Source organism: Phocoena phocoena, chromosome 1 (genome assembly GCF_963924675.1).
Source record: "Phocoena phocoena chromosome 1, mPhoPho1.1, whole genome shotgun sequence".
NCBI classification, from domain to species: domain Eukaryota; kingdom Metazoa; phylum Chordata; class Mammalia; order Artiodactyla; family Phocoenidae; genus Phocoena; species Phocoena phocoena.
This window is the reverse complement of record NC_089219.1, coordinates 32,604,495-32,625,648: the sequence shown is the minus strand read 5'-3', so window position 1 is coordinate 32,625,648 and position 21,154 is coordinate 32,604,495. Positions and strand designations below refer to the sequence as shown.

Sequence of the window (21,154 nt, the reverse complement as noted above, 5' to 3'; positions counted from 1 at the left end):
ATATCAAGAACTATAATTTTCTAAAATGGAATCAGGCCTGATTAAATAGCACTTAAGACTTACTGATAAAAATTAGAAAAATAAAAATGAAAACTCTTCTGTCCTTGAAAGAGATAGAAAATTATATTTTTTCCCTGTAACATCATAAGAGAATCATCAGTATTTCAATCTTACATCTCTTAAAATGTCATTTCTTCTTCTTTCCACATTCTCCCACTTTTAAAATAGCAAAGCCTGTTCAACATGGCAATTTTTGCTAAGTAAAAGGATGCACTATTTATTGAATACAAGAGTATGAGTGAGAAAAAGCTGAATGTTTAGAAAAATACTCGTTTACCCCTAATGGGATCATACCCACCAGGTGGAAAGAAAAAGACTTTCTTAAAAACAAAAACAAAACCCAGTGATTTAAAACATTCTGTACATAATTCCTAATTTCAAAGCATTATTAGAAACTCCTGATCAGTGTATTATAGCAAGAGAGGGAACAGAGAAATTTGATAGAACAGGAGAGAGCATATTTCTAACTACTTCCATTTACAAAACATCAGCCTTACCAATTATTAGCTTTCTTCCTTATTTAAAACATTGATTGGCCAGCTTAAATCATAACAGCATGAAAGTAAAAATAAGTCTCAACTTAGGTATGAGCACAGTGACTCAGGACCACTGTTTCTGCCTTACAGAGAGGATTCAGAGGTGTGTTCCCTTTTAAACATATGCCCCCAAATGCCTTATATGCAGGTTCCATATAAGCATGTAAATAAAACAAGTTGTGTATTTTCTCAAGTAATTTTACAAGGTGACGGTAAACTAGATTTTAAAGATAAAACTAAGCCTTTAAAAACATGAAGCCTCAAAATTTCATCCAGTGTTTTCTTTAAGAAATGGATTATTAAAATCATTTTTGAAATGAGATATTAAATGTATTTAAATCTTGGCTTTTCCATACTTAATAATTTTTCTTAAAAAAAAAAAAAGTTTAAAAACATCAAGAGCCAGAACATGCTGCCAGGACAAGAATAATCAGAAACGTCTTCAGCTGCAGACCCTGGGCAACTCAGTCTTGTTTTGAATTTTTCAAAGCCTGGAGTCTCTCTAGTAGTGGAGGATGAGAATAATGCCACATAGAGAACAACCAGTCAGAAACAGGGAAACCCAAGTTATCTTTGTTTAGTTTGATTAAAGCAGAATATAAGTCTTTAGCCTTCCCAAGTTTCTTGGCAAATGCATCAGCTTGAAATTCAAATCTGCGGCTTAGGACTGTTAGGCAAAAAGAAAGAACCTGAAAAAGTAAATAAAAGTGTTTAAACCACTGCTCCCCTCTTTGTTGTCACTAAAGGTTTCATGAGCCAAAACTGTAGAGGAAGTTTGGCTCAGGATAAGAGAAACAGCAGGCCAAAAGAAAGATCACTCATATTTAGGGGACCTAGGGTGGGGGAATTATTAAAAATTGAGCCTTTTCCCCCCAAGCCAACAGACCAGAAACAGATATATGTCCAAAGGAATGTCAGTCTTAACAAAGAAATACTAACATTTGAGAACCTGCCATGTGCTGGGCACTGAATTGACACTTTACATATTCTCCAACAATCCTACAAGGTAATTACTCTTACTCCTGTTTTACGGATGAGGAAGGTGTATCTCAGAGAGGTGAGATAACTTTCTTGTAGTCACACTGCTAGAAGGTGGCAGTGCTGAAATTCTTGATGATTCCAAAGCCCATGGACACTACCTTCCTCAGATACAGGTAAGATGGGGTGATTTATATTCAGACTCTTTCTTTTTTAAAAAAATTCTTGCTCACTTATCCACCTTTAAATGAGAACATTCTAATATATATATGTGTGTGTACACACACACACACACACATATATATATTATAGCCACTAATGACAATCTCAAAATAGAATTTTCTAAAGTGTTCTGAGCTATGGTAGCTTCATCAGAATAAATGTTCAGTCCCTGAAGGTGACAACTATGAAGAGGACAAATTTCATCCGAAAATATAAATTTTGAGGGAAAAGTAATTTATTTGCATATTGAAGTATTACAGGTTGAATGACATGATGTCTATTTCTTACCTTAAAATATGTCAGCAATAAAAAAAAAAAAAGTTTAAAAAGTCTCTCCTCTGTACCTCTTATTGCCACTAGTAGATATAGAGTTTCAACATAAAGTCTGGGAGTTCCTGATACCTTCTTAGATATGTTCAAAGTTAATATCTGAATTCTACCTGAAATTTCTTTCCACATCTTGAATGTACTTTTTGGGACAGAATCATTAACTAGTATCTATCTATCTATCTCCTGATTTCAAGTGTCCCAGGCTAACTGTTCCTTGAATCTCACTGTAAGACATAAATAGAAACATAAGCAGATACTAACCTATATCTACCTACTCTGCTGTAGGTTTCCAAGCTCTTCTTGATGGGGCAATTTCCCCATTTTCTGGGAAAATATGTCTTTCCTATAATGACCTCTTAAATGCTGACATTAAACATAAGATTTTCTGTTTAAATATTTAGTCTTTTTGAAATGAATCTCCTGGGCTCACCAACGTTTTTAAAACAGTTGCTAATATCTCACATTTCAAATTACTCTAATACCCCACATTTACTTAGACATTTTTTGAAGTGAACTCAACTACTCAATATAAGGAGACAAAGACAAAAACTGATAGGCCAAATTAGATGCCCAAAGGAGAACCACTAATGTTACTGGTGCCTTCCTTATAAGAGAACACTTATATTCAGTCAGAATCTAGTAACTTTTACTTAATGAGTTTATCTGATTTCCCAGTCTATGATTGGTTGAAGAAGAAAATTATAAACAGATAATGACCATAACAGAAAGTTACACTGATATTAGCAAGGATTATCAGCATGATAGTGAGCAAAGAGATAAGAAAATTAGTTAAACAAATAAATAAACAAACAAACAGCATAACTGCTTAAAGAGCAAAGCAGTCTGGGGCATTTCATATACATAGCTCAGTGTCCTTAAGGCATTCCTGAATTGTGACTGAAGACAGAAATGACAATTACCACTATAAGGTGTTCTATGACCTCTTTAAGAAGTAACAGTCTGTATACAGCATTTTATATTCTCAGCAAAATGTAAAATAAAAAATTAAAACATTTAGAGTTTAAAGATAATAAATCTCAGTTCTCTGGAAAATGAATGTAGATTCTGAGGACAACGCTATACAAACATGATCTATTCCTCTCCATTTTTCTTTGCTGGTGCCTTACACCCCAGCCCACCCCCACCTTTTATGGAGAAAGTTAAAACCTTAACTCTACAAGTTGTCCCAAGAAAGAATTCTTCTGAATGGAGACATCTCGAGATCCCCGATACTATTTCTTGGCTTAATGTGGAAGTCTAATCAATTAGTATCAGGACATGTTGCCATCACTGGATTTATTCATATACAGTCTCATTAATCTATGTCTTATCACATATACGGAGTCCCCCTACTGAGTGGTTCTTAAACTACACCTATCATAAAACACCCAATTCTGATTCAGAGGGTCTGGGGTGGGATGCTAAGGCTATTATGAATCAGGTGGTCAGGGAATACAATCAGAGGAACACTGTCATACAGCCTCCCTTATCCAGTCATACTTATACTCAATTATTATTTGCTTTGTCCCTTCACACACAGAAGGTTTTCACCCAAGCACTGGTGAATATGTGGTCTAGGACATAGCATTCCAATAGTTAATCTCCATCTACCAAGTCTCTAGGTACCTGTTATATCAAGGTTTTCACCACTAAAGTCTAATTCTCCACTTTTTTTTTTCCCCTAACAGTATGCAAGCACTTATTATTTGGGATTGGGTTTTTCTGCTACTTTCTTATACTAGCTAGTAAATCAAGGGACTAAAACTTTGTTTCATCTGCTTGTTAAAACTATAGCTTTGTTTTGTTTTTTCACTACCCTAAAGGTTCTAGATTTGAAATAGACAAGGGCATATGTGAGATAATTTTAAAGAGTATACGTTACCTCATTGTAAGGTGAAAAAATAAACTGGAAGATGATCAATAGTCCAATTAGAGTGGGTTGGCTGTCATAAAAACCAAATGCAACAAAAAGCTCCTTTCGACCAATTAATACAGCAAACAAGAAAAAACAAAGGAAAGAATTCATCTAGAAAGAAGGATACAAAATTTCTAAGTTATTTCTAAGCTGATTTCACTGTGGGATCAGTAGAACAAGACATCATAATGTGATTTTAAGAATGATGTTAGTGTAATCACAGAAAATGTTATTTAGGTAGTTTTATAGTTTTACTTTTATTCTAGAAGGAGAGAGGGCCTGAGTTGAGGATATATATACTAATTCATTGTTAGTGGACAAATAATGATTTAGCTGGATGATTAGGGCCTTGGAACAAACTAGTGGATGGCTAACAAGAAGATCTGGAAAGGGGTATGTGGTAAAACTTCCAAAATTAGCCCAGAGTATGATAATACTTAGGTCTAACGTGAATGTTCACCAAAAGCGTTCCATGGTAGAGGGGGCCCTCTCAATGATCAGGTGGAGAAGATACCTGCTCTGTGGATGTTAGCCAGGTTCTTTCCTTATCCACTGTAGGACTTGGTCAAGGGCTCATGAACAGAGTGGCCATGGTGATAGGGATGGAGTCAATGCATTAATCAACAACACAGACATCCCCCCACTGGCCCTTGCTGAGTGTCCAATTTTTCAGAAGAGGCAATCAACCCTGGCCCTGATGAGGTACCTCAGGGACCAGCCCACCACCCTCATGGTAGGCTGATTCTATTGGACCCTTTCCTTCATGAAAGCAGCAGTGATTTTCCTTATTAAACTGAATAACTTACATTAAACTTGGATTTGGACTTATTTAATGTCTTACTCACTGCCATGTATCTGTACAACATAGCTTCCAGCCAAGGAATTCATTTTTATACCTATAGATGTAAGGCAACAGGAAGGTACGTACAGGGGTACACAAGTCTTCCCATATAATCCATCACCCAGAACCCGCTGGCCTTTTAGAAAGGTACAAAGACCCATTTAAGTCTCACTTGAGGCCATATATGCTCAGAACCAGTCAACAAAACACAGTGCTACTTCACTTAGAGCCTTAAAACTGTGGTCACTCTGTTGGTTTAGTGGTATTAATACCCAGAAAAGGAATATTACAGAAATTATTATCTTCTTTATATTTACTACCTCTTCCAATTTTTTTTTCTATGGGTATATAATGACTTTTTTTTTTTTCAGTACGCGGGCCTCTCACTATTGTGGCTTCTCCCGTTGCGGAGCACAGGCTCCAGACGCGCAGGCTCAGCAGCCATGGCTCACGGGCCCAGCCACTCCAGGGAAGCCCCTATAATGACTTTTTTAAAAGAGAAAAAATGTTCTTTAAAAAGTATTTTAGGGCTTCCCTGGTGGCGCAGTGGTTGAGAGTTCGCCTGCCAATGCAGGGGACACGGGCTCGTGCCCCGGTCCGGGAAGATCCCACATGCCGCGGAGCGGCTGGGCCTGTGAGCCATGGCCGCTGAGCCTGCGCGTCCGCGTCCGGAGCCTGTGCCCCGCAACGGGAGAGGCCACAACAGTGAGAGGTCCGCGTACCGCAAAAAAAAAAAATAATAATAAAGTGTTTTAATACCCAAGTTATCTGGGCTCACTCCTTTTGATCTTCACAGCTCCTTAGCTGAGCGACTCAGGAGGTGGTGACGATGACAATGATGATAACAACAATAAATACTTCTATAGTACTTACCATATTCCAGGTGCTACTCCAAAGTCTTTACGTATATTAACTCATTTAGTTCTTACATCAGTCCTATGAGATATCATCACTCAATAAGGGAATGGAGGCAGAGAGAGGCTCAGGAACTTGCCTGAGGTCACACAGGTAGTAAGTCAGGGAGCCGTGATGTGAAGCCTGGCTACGGAGTCTGTATTAACCTCTCTACTATATGAACTCTCATGCCTGCTATATTTATAATTTGACTATCCTGTCATAAAAAGAGAATTGTCACTCCAAACTTACCTGGCTAATAATGATATTTTTGACTGTGTGTCCCAACTTCCAGTGCCCCAGTTCATGGCCTAGCACAGCAAGTACTTCCTCATTTTTACATCCTTGTTTCTTATTCTGAATCGAAGAACAAATTGAAAATAAATTATCAACAAACTTCAAAAAGTTTATACCTTTTAACCCAGAAAGAGCCCTTCTTAGATTCTAACTTAAGAAAACAATCGGACTTTTGTGCAGAACTGTTCATTCACTTAACAAAACATTCCCTGAACCACTCCACATTAAACACCGGGTTAAGCTTGAACACAGAATCATGAACAAGACAGACGTATTCTGACTTCACGAGTCTACTTTAGATTAGAAAAAATATAAATCTTTATCAATAGGACAATAGTTAAATAAATCACGACAGTCATGTGACAGCAATATTATAAACCCATTAGAAATTTTGCTTTCAAAGATTACGTTGCAACATGGGAAACTGCTCATGATGGTGCCAAATAACATTTATGTTATACATCCACTAGGTGAATATCCACTAGATGTTTTCAAAGATTGTGTTCTGACATGGGAAAATGGTTCATTAGATGAAGAAAGCAGGAAACAAAACTAAAAATATATAGTATGATTCCAATTATGAAAAAACGCAAATGTGTATGTAAAAATACACAAATATAGAAAACAGACTGAAAGTATATCGAAATGTCAACAATAGTTTTTCTATATGGCAGAATTACAGTGATGTTTATTTCATATCTTTCCTATTTTCCAAATTATCTGCTAATAAGGACATGTCACTTATGACCTCCAAAAACACCAGGAAATGCTATTTAAAAAACTGAGACTTCCAAGCTAAGATGGCAGAGGGAACATTCACATCTAATTTTATTCCTTCTAAAAACTCCAGTAAAACTACAATCAAGAGTTGTTTTTTTAAAGATATAAACCCACAAGGATAGGGAAAACAGGTGAGGTGGCAAGAGCAACAACATTTTGGAAGCAGGAAAGCAGACAGACAAATGATAATAGACTAGGCAGGCCAAAGGAAGTTACATCATAAGCTAGCAGTGGAGAAAAGAGAACCAGCCTGATTTACACTGGCTGAGAACACTGATTAACACTGAGAGTCTTTAAAGGGCTCGAGAACTAACAGTACCAGGTAATTCTGGAACTGGGGAACAGGAGGTGGTGGCTGAAATAAGAATTGAGAGCTGTGTGAGAAATGGTTAAAGCTCCAGATTTCTTCTCCAACTCCACACCAAAAGGCAAGTGCTCCTCCTCGCTCTGGCAAAAGCCTGAAAGCTCATTCTCCCTGGATAGGGCAAAAGAATAGGACACTTCAACTGGGAGTTCGACATAGTTGAGGGCCTGCATACACTAGCAACAGACCATGTATTTGCTTACCTAATGGTATGGCAAACTGAACACTGAGAATTCCCTCTCCCAAACTAGTCCTCTCCCCATACCTGGCTCCCAGATAACTACCCACCAGGCAAAAGATTAGAAGAGTACTCCCTGGGAACTGACCATTCTACCAGGAAAGACCTGAAGATACTAACAGCAGGTATTTCTCAACTACAAGCACATCCAAGCCAAGCTACAGTGAAGCTCAAAGTTGATAAGCCTTATCTACAGGCTCAGAGATTCCAATCAGGTTTTCAGTCCCATTCCTTTACTAAGGAGTACACGAACAAGGATTATTATCAGGTATACAAGGTAAGTAAGCTGTTAAGATGGAAGACCAGATACAGAAAAAAATGCAGTATGGAAGAAACAGAAATTATAGAAGGAGAAAATTCAGAGATAAGATATTATATTTGCGGAAAAACAGAGGATACTGTAAAAATGGGAAATTCAGAGAAAAGTAAATCTTGGAAATTAAAGCTTAATAGAATGATTGGAAGGACTACCCTGGCGGCACAGTGGTTAAGAATCCGCCTGCCAATGCAAGGGACACGGATTCGAGCCCTAGTCTGGGAAGATTTCACATGCTGTGGAGCAACTAAGCCTGTGCGCCACAACTAATGAACCTACACTCTAGAGCCCGCGAGCCACAACTACTGAAGCCCACACGCCTAGAGCCCGTGCTCCGCAGCAAGAGAAGCCACCACAATGAGAAGCCCACGCACAGCAAGGAAGACCCAATGCAGCCAAAAATAAATAAATAAATTTATTTTAAAAAGAAAAAGGTTGGGAGATGATGGAATCTCCCAGAAAATAGAATAAAGAAATGGAAAAGCAGGAGAGAAAAGCTAAGAAAGTTCAATATAAGGAAGCCAACATTCAAATAATAGGAACTCTGAAGAGAGAAAAAAAATGGAGAGGAGAAAATCATCAACAAAACAATTCCAGAAAGTTTCCTAGTACCAAAGAACCTCAACTTCCAAATTAAAAGGACCCAATGCATACCCAGCACAATGGGTAAAAACAGACCCACTATGTTGTCCATTTGAAACTAATATAATATTGCAAATCAACTATACTTCAATTTAAAAAAATGGCTCACACCAAGGCATGTGAAATCTCAGAACACAGAGAAAGGATCCAACAATTTTCTAGAAGCGTAAAAATTAAGGTAACATACTAAGGATAAGTAAACTGAATGATTTCAGACACCTCACCAGCAATGTTGAATTCAAGAAGATGATGGAGAGAGTTCCCTGGTGGCCTAATGGTTAGGATTCCGGGCTTTCACTGTTGCAGCCCAAGTTCTATCCCTGGTAGGGGAACTGAGATCCCACAAGCTGTGTGGCATGGCCAAAAAATTAATTAATTTTTAAAAATAAAAATAAAGCAATTAAAAAAAAAAGACGATGGAAAAATGCCTTCACAATCTTGAAGAAAAAGTATTTCCAATCTAGAAATCTAAACCCCAAAGTGACAGAAAAGAATGTGACAGAAAAGTGAAGGCATTTTGATGCCAGGACTCAAAAACTTTACTATGCAGTCTTTCTCAGGAAGGTACTGGATTGAGGATGTTCTTTACCAAAATGAAGGAGTAAATTAAGGAACAAAAAGTCATAGAATACAGAACACAGGAGACCCAATGTAGGAGAGAAGTGAAGGAAATCTCTAATGGTAAAGGGCAACCCCAGAATGACATCTATACACCAGCTAGAGAGGGTAACCCATCCAGATTTGAACAGTGTGACTCGAAAGAAAATCTGTTAAGGGCTGCCATGATCACACTCTCAGTCACTATACCATCTTTTTAACCTGATGAAACTAGTAGAAGATGTACACTATCAAGAGAACACAGCAAATCAACATGGAATCAAGGATGAGCACAAGGGAAGTCCAGTATGAGAGCTGAAGAGCAGGGCTTCAGAGAAACCACCCCAAAGAAAGAAAATAGAGATCTTTTTTGGGGTGTGACAGGGATGAGGGGGACTAAAACTAATAAGGTTAATGATGCAATTAAACTTGTAGGAAATTATACTGAAAGACAGCAGAAGTTGTGAGAAGAATTAGCAAAAAGATAAAAGGAAAACTAAGCACACTTAAAAAAAAAACAATTATTAAGCAAGAGGGAAAAAAGGTAAGGCATGCTCAGCAGTGAATAGGTACAACACTGTTTTACAATAATGTTTACAAAAATGTTTTGATACTGATTAAACCAAGAACTGTAACAGGACTATATTGGAAGAATTGAGGGAAGGGAGGAGCAGAGCGGATGTTAGGACAAGAGCTAAATCCTCATCTACCATAAGTGAAAGTCAAGAGATAATAGTGTCAGGGACTTCGCTGGTGGCCCAGTGGTTAAGACTCTGCGCTTCCACTGCAGGGGGCGTGGGGTGGATCCCTGGCTGGGGAAACTAAGATGTCACATGCAGTGCGGTGCAGAAAAAAAAAAAAAAAAAGAGATAGGGTCAATAAATAATAGTACACATACAATATAGAAAAATGATATGTGTAAATGTCAGAAGAAGCTAAAAGAGTTGCAGTCTGTGGGGAAAGGGCCCTGGCAGCACGTGAGCAGCACAGAGAAGCGAGAAACATGAAACTGCTATATTTTATTATATGCTTTTTTTGTACTCTGAACTTCTAAACAGTATGTTTGTGTTACTTTAATAAAGTAAAAGTTAATGTTAAAATTTATTGGAGTTCTGCTTCCCTAACTTTATGATAGCCTCTCAAACCAACATTACAAATATATATGTAAATACACACACACACACATACACACAAAAATATATACATACACATGCATACATTTTGTTTTTCCTTCAACACATATGAAGAATAGGCCAGGAAAGATTAAAAAAGTAACAACAAAGTTGCTAACATTTATTAAACAGTGACTATGTACCAGGTCCTCTGTGCTAAATACTGTATTATAACTCATTTATACATCATAATCACCATATTAGATAAGTACACTTTTAAAGATGAGAAAATCCTTAAATAAGTACACTTTTAAAGATGAGAAAATCTAGACAACTGATGGGAACATACTGTATAGCATAGGGAACTCTATCTAATGCACTGTGGTAACCTAAATGGGGGGGAGGTCCAAAAGGGAGGGGATATCTGTATGTGTATGGCTGATTCATTTTCTTGTGCAGTGGCGGCTAACACAACATTGTAAAGCAATTAATCAATAAAAATTAATTAAAAAAATAAAGATGAGAAAATCTAGGTAGAGAGAAATTAACTAATTTTCCTATGGCCACACAGCCAATAAATAGAAAACCTGGGATGTGAAGCCAAGTAGTCTGATGCCAGAGACCTGTGCTTTCAACTTTCACACAGCTATAAATATAAAAGTAAATTATTCAACATTTATCAAATAAACAATTTTTTAGTCAACAGATATGTAATCATTTGCATATTATTATAGTACTGGTTTTAAAATAACTAAACATAGGGAATTCCCTGGTGGTCCAGTGGTTAGGACTCCATGCTTCCACTGCAGGGGGCACAGGTTCGATCCCTGGTCTGGGAACTAAGTTCCTGCACGCCGCATAAAAATAAATAAATTAAATAAAATAACTAAACCTAAATGGTAGGTGGTCATATGAATGATAAAATATAATGTTTACAAAGCCAAATAAAATTCTCACTGTTTATAAACTTTGCAGATTAAATTTAAATAGTGCCAAGACACAATGAACAATTTAATCTTATACACACACTCTCACATGTGCATACCCACATTCACTCACCAACACACACATACTCTGAAAAACATCTAAAAATGCTTAATAACAGCGATGAAGAGTGGCTCCCGCTTGCCACAACTAGAGAAAGCCCTTGCACAGAAACGAAGACGCAACACAGCAAACATAAATTAATTAATTAATAAACTCCTATCCCCAACATCTTTAAAAAAAAACTGCTTAATAAGGTAAAACAAATATCTTTAAACATACAGTTTAGTTTATTTTAAAGTAAGAAAAAGCCAGAGGTGAGGAGTTGAAATTAACATCCCTTGCATAATCCCATGAAGGGGTATACCCTGAGTCAAAGAGTGAGCCAGAAAAAAAAAAAAAAATGCTGGTGAAGTAGTCCAACTGTGTCAAGCTCATCTAAAGTGGAAAAAGAAGAAAAGTCTCCATTCAAATTCAAAACCATTATCTGCATGGTCCAGAAACCCCAAGATGAGACATTAAGGTGCTTCTGGCTTGGTAGCACTGGGGCCAACTGATAGACGCAAATACAAATCCTCTATTGAGGAATGTACCCTAAACTCGGACGCTTCAAGATTCCTGAAGATTAAGATCATTGACCTATTATGAACTCCCAATAAAAATTACCAAATACTTCAGAAAACAAGCCACAATGAGTAAGAGTTAGTAGAAACAATATGGAGCTAGCTACATTAGCTCCTTAAGACTTCAGATACTGGAATTATCAGATACAGAATAAAAAGAAGCATGTTTTATACAAACAAGGGAACTAAAAACATGAGGAAGGAATAAGAGACTACCAGAAATGACTGATTTGAAAAAGAACCAATTAGAACTTTAAAACACAATGGACTGGTTAAAGAACAGATTAAATATAGCTAAAGGAAGAATCCATGAACTGGAGTGTAGAGCTGAAAAATTACAGAATGAAGCTCCAAGAGACAAATATAGAAGAGTGGTTAGCACCCATGGGAGACAGAATGAGACGGTATAACATTCATCTAATTGGAATTCCAGAAAGACAGACTAGGGAGAACGGGAAAGAAGGAATACTTTAGATAATGGCAAAGAATTTTTTAAACTTCAGGAAAGACATGAGTCCTTAGATTTAGGAACCACAGTATATCCCAAACAGGACTGGGATAAAGAAGTCCATACTTTCACAACACGAAAATCAAAGAGAAATCTTAAGAATAACCAGAAAGAACTAAAAAAAAAAAAAAGACAGTAAGCTCAGAGAAGAATTTTTTTTTTTTTTTTTTTGGGCCATGCTGCAGGCAGGATCTTAGTTCCCTGACCAGGGATCGAACCCATGGCCCCTGCAGGGGAAGCACAGAGTCCTAAGCACTGGACCACCAGGGAATTCTCACAGAGCTGACTTTTTCAACAGGAACAAAGGAAATCAGAACAGAATAGAAAAAAATAGATAAACAAATATTAGGATGCTAGGATAAATAGCTGTCAATCTTGAATTGATATCTAGAATGAGAGTGATATAAAAACAAAAACAGGGACAACTTCCCTGGTGGCACAGTGGTTAAGAATCTGCCCTTCAATGCAGGGGACATGGGTTCAAGCCCTGGTCGGGGAAGATCCCACATGCCGCGGAGCAACTAAGCCAGTGCGTCACAACTACTGAGCCCGCGCTCTAGGACCTGTGAGCCACAACTACTGAAGCCCAAGTACCTAGAGCCTGTGCTCCACAACAAGAGAAGCCACTGCAATGAGAAGGCCACACACCACAATGGAGAGCAGCCCCCGCTCGCCGCAGCTAGAGAAAGCCCGCGCGCAGCAACGAAGACCTAACGCAGCCAATAAGTAAGTAAGTAAATAAATAAATAAATAAATAAATAAAACAAAAACAACTTTCCAAAGAAATTTCTAAAGCATATACTCTGGAAGAAGCAAACTAATTTCTAAAAGGAAGGTGTGAGATGAATATGGAATGGTAAGCAAAGACACAGGTAAGCACATAGGTAAACTTAAATAATGACTGTATAAAATAATAATAATGCTAATTTTAGGGGTAAAAAATAGACAAGATAAAACTAAAATATAATATGAAGGGGGTATAATTAGATCAAAGTGTTTATTTAAGGTTCCTGGATTGTTCAGGAAGCAGTGAAGATACTGTATATGTTAAGATTTTAGGTTATATGGGCATGATTTATTTTTAACAGCAACCATTAAAAGAATAGTCATATATGAACCTTGAAACCTTAATGACAACCCAAATATCATTTTTTAAAAACCTTCAATAAGTTCTAAAAATAAAGCAAGAGGAGGATGTGTGTGTATATGTTTGGGGTGGAGGTGGGGGTGATATGAAAAGGAGAGAGGGGAAAAAAGGCATAAAATAATATGGTAAAAATAATTCCAAATATATCAGTAATCACAATATACATGAATAAATAAAGCTTGTCAAAAAAAAAGATAGTGAGTGTTAGATTGGATTTAAAAGCAACCATAACAACAAAGTCTATCTATGCATGAGACATCTAAAATATAAAAACTGTAAGGTTAAAAGTAAAAGGATGAATGTGATATGGTGATGGTTGCACATTATATACTAAAACCCACTGAACTGTACACTTAACCAAAACATAAAACAGAAGCAATATTGTAACAAATTCAATAAAGATTTTTAAAAAATGGTCCACATCAGGGACTTCCCTGGTAGTGCAGTGGATAAGACTCCATGCTCCCAGTGCAGCAGGCCCAGGTTCAGTCCTTGGTCAGGGAACTGGATGCCACACGCATGCCACAACTAAGAGTTTGCAGGCCGCAACTAAGAAGCCCGCATGACGCAACTAAGACCTGGAGCAGCCAAAATAAAAAAATTAAAAAGTAAATATTTTTCGGGACTTCCCTGGTGGCTCAGTGGTTAAGAATCCGCCTATCAATGCAGGGACACGGGTTCGAGCCCTGGTCTGGGAAGATCCCACATGCCGCAGAGCAACTAAGCCCCTGCGCCACAACTACTGAGCCTGTGCCCTAGAGCCCGCAAGCCACAACTACTGAAGCCCACGCGCCTAGAGCCGGTGCTCCCAACGAGAGAAGCCACCTCAATGAGAGGCCCACACACTGCAATGAAGAGTAGCCACTGCTGACTGCAACTACAGAAAGCCCGCACACAGCAACTAAGACCCAGTGCAGCCAAAAATTAATTAATTAATTAAAAATAAAGTATGTTGTTATTTAAAAATAAATATTTAAAAAATATTCTTGTTTTAAAAAAAATAAACAAAATAATAAAAAAGCTTCATCTATGGGACACATATCTATCCCGCAACAATTACACAATATATACCCTAGAAAGTGAAGGCTAACGGTCTTGAAATAAACTCCAGCTACTTAAAAGAGTGAAGTACAAAAAAAAATAAACAAAAAGGGAATTTATTTTGTTTTATAGACCTTAGAAAAATGCAACCTAATGGAAACACAGGCAGCAAGATACTGGAATCTAGATATTCTACCACTTTTCCACTCCTTCACCAATTCCTCATTTTTAAGGAAAATGACCACTTCAAAATGAGGCTGGGTAGAGGGATAGATTAAAATGACTAGCAAGATAGCATTTACATTTATTATCTCTTTTCCTTTTAAACATCAGTATTTACGTCAGAATACATTTGGTAGAGAAAGTAAAGAATGAGATAACTAGCCTAGTTTCTTAAATGGCTAAGAGACACGTGTACCTGTACCTTCAGGGAATGGCCATCAAGAGGGAATAACGAACAAAGCACCAATTAATAGACATGTATTCTAAGGGGGAAATAAAGAGGTGCAACTGAAGATTTATATACAAAAATATTCATTGCAAGAATAGTTTTAACAGCAAAAAACTGGAAACAACCCATACACCCAATAAGAGGAGAATGATTTTATTTTATTAATTAACTAATTTATTTATTTTTGGCTGCTTTGGGTCTTCGTTGCTGTGTGCAGGCTTTCTCTAGTTGCCGCGAGCGGGGGCTACTCTTCGTTGCAGCATGCGGGCTTCTCATTGCAGTGGTTTCTCTTTTTGCGGAGCACAGGCTCTAGGTGCGCAGGCTTCAGTAGTTGTGGTACGTGGGCTCTAGAGCACAGGCTCGGTAGTTGTGGTACATGGGCTTAGCTGCTCCATGGCATGTGGGACCTTCCCATGGGACCTTCCCGGACCAGGGCTCAAACCCGTGTCCCCTGCATTGGTAGGCAGATTCTAACCACTGTGCCATCAGGGAAGTCCCGAGGAGAATGATTTTAAAAAATGATGATTTAAAAAGACTAGAAATATATATAGTAAGATGTTTACAGTTAGTTGGATTATTCATGTTTTCTAATTTGTCTATTAGTTTAATAATAAGCAAAAGAGGCTGCTTTGTTTAATAATAATGATAACAGCTCCCACTCATTAAAGGGTCTATGTACTAGACACTGTATTATTAGATATTTTACTTAGTTTGTTAATCTCCACTACTACAAGGCAGCTATCATTATCATCATTTTATATAAAGTACACAGTCTTTAGGCTTCTAGTTTCACTAGTTACCTGCTTCCCAGTATGAACTATGAATTAATTCTTTTATAAAACAAGCAGGTCTCTATTAGATAACATAGGCTCTTGTCTCTTGGTTTGATGTCTGGGTTTAGGAAGCTATTCAGAACTGCATGGAGTCACATTTCCTGCAGAAAGGAGACTTGTTTATTGGTGGTAGATTCTTAGACAAAACTGGATTTTCTTTTCTTCCCATGCAAATTTCACATACAATAACAAAAAAAATAAGTACCACATATCTTTCACTTTTCTATAGCACTTTTCATAAAATTCATATGCTGATTCGTTTGATCCTCACAACACCAAGCTGCACAAGATGGGAAGTAACACCTTCATTTTAGAGATAAAGGACACCGAGAAGTTAAAATGTCTTAAGATCATCTTGCTAATAAGTAGTGGGTAAAAGCCAAACCCACATCTCTGGATCTTGTCCTCTACTATACTTATCAACTGGGAATACTTTGACATGACCCTAGCACTTGCTGGGGAAATACTTGTTTTCTTCTATAAAAGTACAGCTTTTATATATTAAAAGTTTTCCTTTTACTTAAACTGCTTTTGAGACAGGTTGTTCCAATGATCGAATTTGTCTTCTGAAGGATAAAACTGCGGAGAGTAAGTTTCCTAGTCATCTTATAAAATGTGAATAGCCAGTATGGAGATATTCATAAAAATGTTAATAGTAGTTATCTCTAAGAGGAGGGATTTCAGATAACTTTAGTTTTCTTCTGTTCAAAATGAAACACTTCATCCTTTCTATGTGATCCAGACTTAAAACCATTTTTGCATCCCCCACTGTGTTGTACATAGTAGGCGTTCAGTAGCAGGTGCTGAATAAACCACTATTTCCTAAACTTCTGCCACACCTGTGTATTCTCTGTGTGATTATTTAATATCTTTTAAAAAATCAATTCACTTTTTAAAACTTAACCTTATCCTAAATGACAATTTTCATGAAATCATGATAAGCTAGTTTTATCTTTTTCCTAATATACATTAATACACATATAGCCATTCAAATTTCAAATACTGATATACTACCTAAAATCACCTCACCTGTGGTACATGCACTGGCGTTCTGTGTCAATCTTTGATTTCCTCCTTTACTCCCCATAATAGCAATCACCCAAGTACTTTAAATCCATCTTTTATTATGACTCCACACTTATTCTCACCTCTCACTCTAGTGTAGGCCCTTATTTCACGCTTATCTTGGTTATCTTGATGCAATAGGCCCCTAGAAGTCCCCCTTGCCTCTAATCTTTGCTCTATCATATATGTTGCCACCAAATTTTAAACTTCCTAAAACAAGCTTTGGCCTCTACCCAAATCAATCTAAACTTTCCAGGCCACTGAAAACAACCACTCAATGTCTTCAGGAAGAAGTACTTTACAAACTGGTCCTGGCCTACCTTTCTATCCCCTTCTACAAGAATCTGTTTATTCATTAGTCTCAGAATAGCCATTGTGTAGTTGTCTTTATAGCTTTATTCATTCCATATATTCAACCTGAAAAGCTCCATCCCCAAGTCAAAATTTTGCCTAGTTCAAATATCCTCTCTTTTAAGAAACCTGTCTGACCATTAGCATCTGCATTAATTTCTTAATTTCTAAAAGCCACACTATTTCAGCCACTCGCTTACCACTCTCTGCCTTAAACTATGAGCTATTTGTATACATATCTACTCTCCTCTCCTACAGGTTCTTTAGGGTAGGACTATGTAACTTATACATAGATGCTAAAATATTTGCAGCTACTCTTCAAGAAGCCAACAAAATAACTCAAACTCCATTCAACATGGTTCAAAAGACTAATCTTTTCTAAGATTTAAGCCAAAGAACACTGTTCTCACAGATACTAAAGGTCAGTTATTTCATTACTGAAATCAGCAGACCACTATCTAACACCCAGGTTTGGCTATAAAGTAATCCACCCTGTATGTGGATACCTCTTCAGCAGGTTGACTTGCTGAACTTGCATGATTCCTCACTGTTGTCACCTGGTTACTTTTTGGACTTCAGTTTTCCTGTCTATAATATGACCTTAAGAGCTCTTCCTAGCTTAAAATCCTATGACTCTTGGTCAGACCAAAATGACTTTTATTACAATATCCGGACAGGATAAACCCACTTGTTTCCCTTTTTTTTTTTTTTGGCCCCACCATGCGGCATGTGGGGTCTTAGCTCCCCAACCAGGGATCGAACCCGTGCCCCCTGCATTTGGAGCGTGGAGTCTTAACCACCGGACCGCCGGGGAAATCTGATAAACCCACTTAAAAATAAATATAATCAAAGGAGTTAACCTTCACCCAATACTGTTTAACCCTTCACAGAATTTTGTTCCATCTACATATTTATAACAGGCTAGGCACTCTATTAGACCATCTCTTTAGAGTCAAAACAGATGCTCAGTGATAAAACTTATTTTCTGGTACTTAAAGTACATAGAGTACAAGGTTATTCACATATATTATTTCATTTAATCTTAACAACCCTAAAAGGTAGGCATCTTTATCCCGGTGTTCTTCAACTAGGAGTGATCTTGCCCCCTCCTTCCAGCACCCCCCAACCCCGCAGACATCTGGCAATGTCTAGTGACATTTTTCATTGTCACAGTTGTTGGGAAAGGAGGGATTGATACTGGCATCTAAAGGGAGAGGCCAGAGATGCTGCTCAACATCTTATGATGTACAAGGTAGCCTCCCATGATGAAAAATTGTCCGGTCCAAGATGTCAATAGTGCCAAGATGAGAAACCCTGATGGCATTGTCTTTCCGTTAAGAAATCAAAGATTTAGAGAGCTTAAGTTACTTGCCCAGAGTTACACAGATCCCAAATCATCTCTGAATGACACCAAAGCCAATGGCACATTCCATCACACACACAACTACTGGAGACTGTTTCTGATGAAACATGTACTGTTTTCTTAACAGTGTTTCCCCTCCCCATTTAGTCTTGCTATACTTTAGATTTTGCTAATCAGCATTAGCTGACCTCATCCAGGAGAAGATTCAGAAAAAGCTTTCTCAGACTAAAAGGTCAGATTTAACAAACGTCTTCTCTTGTGCTCTCACTGCATCCAGTATTTACAGCTTCAATGCAGCAATTACCATATTGTACTGTGCTTGTATGACTTTCTCCCCTTTAGACTATAAACTCCTTAAGAGCAAGGTTTGCCTCTTTATTTTTGTATTCCTAGTGCCAAGGAAAGTATCTCAGCACAGAGTTTACATTTCATAAGTATTTGTTAAACAGACAAAAGAAAACTGACCAAGTTACATAGTATACCCAAGAATGCACAGCTACTAAATGACAGAACCAGGATTCAAATTCAAGTCTCTCCATTACCAAAGCCTATAGTTACTATATCTCAATGAAGCTAAAAATGAGATGTTTATCACCTTTTTATCTTGCCTGTGGGAATTCTTCAATCATAAACATGTCAGGAATTGTATATAAAGTCCCTGTTTTAAAGACAGCTTAAAATCATAAGAATTTTCCTACCTTATACTTGTGTACATTCTGTGAAAGCTTGCAAGGTAGTTAGCATGTAACGATAGTGATAATCTCTCCCAAATACCACAGTTATAAAGGGGCCACTGTGTTTTTATTTGATAGTCTCCCTGAATTCAACACTCACTACATAGAAATTAATGTTATTTTGAGTTGTCACAGGAACTGTTCATAAAAACTAAGCCAGGGTCTCTTAGGAAGAGAAGAACTCACTTTAGCTTTTATTTCTTCACAGTCCCCTTCTCCGTCATTGCAGGGTTCCATGCCAGACTCCTCCTGGATGTCTTTGTTTAGTACAGAATACTCTTCTAGTAGAGTGTCAAACAAAACTATTCGCTTGTTCTTGAAGAAGCCATAAAAATAAGCATTGCTGTGGGAAGAGCGTTTAGATCCTAAGGAAAAGACAGTTCAAAGCATGGAAAATAATTAAAAAGTATGGGGTTTTTTGGAGAGACGCCTAGAAACTGAATTACTGGAAAGGACATTAACATTTTCAAATTGTTTAGCACCTGAAGAATATTTATGTTGATATACAACATAAATATTTATGTTGATATACAACATAAATCACCACCAGCAGTGGAAAGCGCCTGTTTCTTTGCAGTCTTGACAACAAATATTTATGCTCATTGCAGCTTTAGAGCAATAAGTAAATAAATAAAGCCTAAATATCCAACAGTCATGGAATGATTAAATTATGGTAAAGCTATGAAATGGAATTTTAAGCAGCCAGAAAAAAAGTATACTTTTGAAATATTTTAACAAGATAGGAAAAAGCTCACCAACATAACTGAAAAGGATGTAAAACTTCATGTATATAAAATTCCATTATTGTCATGAAAAAATGTACATGTAAATAGAAAAGCAGAAACACAAACCTATTAAGAATATTAAAATATTGAAGTGTTTATCACTGGCTTCTAGAAATATGGATTTTTGTTCCCTCCCTTATACTTTTCTCTGTTGCAAGGCTTTTAAAGTCAGTATACTTATTTAATCAGAAAAAATTAAAACTATCTTAAAAAGACTGGAAAAAAAAACCCCTGAATTTTTAACAGTGGCTAACAGTAGCTGAACTATGGTTGACTTTTACCTTCTTCTTTATAATTTTCTTTATTTTCTATACTTTATTTTCTTTAGATTTTATGTTCTAGCATGTGCAGTGAATTTAGTGGTTAAGAATGACTTTAGGTTCAAATCTTGGCTCTGCCATGTATTAGTTGTGTAAATGTAAGAAACTTTCTTAATTTCTTTAAGCTTTATTTTCCTGTTTATGATATGAGGAGAGGACTTTTTTGGTTTGGTTGCCTGGAAGTTAAGAGCCAAATATGTGGTCCAATTTTATCAATAATATAGGACCTTAGGATCTGGAAAGCTGGGTATCTAGATCTTATACTTCTATCTCATTTCTATCTTCTCTGATTCTAATTTTTAAATTAATTTAAAAATATTTCTTAGAAGCTACCTGAAGTTACCTATGGAAGTAGGCAGATAAATAAAACAAAATGAATGTCTTAGTATCTCCCACTGGTCTAAGTATCTCAAAGTGTGGCCCAAAGAATGCCTACACCAAAATCACCTACGGGTACTTGTTAGACATAAATACTAGAAACACCCAATATCTGAGAATGGAGCCGAGGAATCTTTAAACAAACTCCAGGGAATTCTTATATTCACTAAAGTTTTAAGAGTCCCTGCACTAGACCATAAGCTTTTTGTATCACTATGCCTTGCATGTAGTATTTATTCAATAATGCTTGTTTACTGAATGGATTTATCGTACCACTTGAGGTATGAAGTAATGTATTTGGGAACTCTGAAAAACAAAACCTTCTATGAGATTGTAAGGCATGGCCAGCTGTCTCTTCATCTTTCGTTTACGATGTCTTATCTTAATCAGCTTCTTGGCAGCATTTGATACCGTTGACCACTCCCTCCTTGAAACACTTTCTTCTCCTA

The 21,154-nt window shown here is 37.1% G+C and overlaps 1 protein-coding gene across 2 annotated transcripts in view; it reads right to left on the bottom strand.

The window, feature by feature from the left end:
- Nucleotides 1–681: 681 nt before the first annotated feature.
- ZMPSTE24 (zinc metallopeptidase STE24) overlaps nt 682–21,154 on the bottom strand; it is a 45,391-nt gene continuing 24,918 nt past the window's right edge. Inside the window, exons 7-11 of one of the 2 annotated variants that reach the window (XM_065888311.1) lie at nt 19,405–19,587; nt 16,538–16,539; nt 6,029–6,133; nt 4,009–4,152; nt 682–1,285 (exon numbers count right to left, since the gene is read on the bottom strand). In XM_065888311.1, the coding sequence (XP_065744383.1) occupies nt 1,061–1,285; nt 4,009–4,152; nt 6,029–6,133; nt 16,538–16,539; nt 19,405–19,587 (659 nt within the window). In that variant the 3' untranslated portion in view covers nt 682–1,060. Of the gene's footprint in view, nt 1,286–4,008; nt 4,153–6,028; nt 6,134–16,537; nt 16,540–17,631; nt 17,634–19,404; nt 19,588–21,154 lie in introns of both variants that reach the window. The other variant, XM_065888301.1, reaches the window with a different exon arrangement.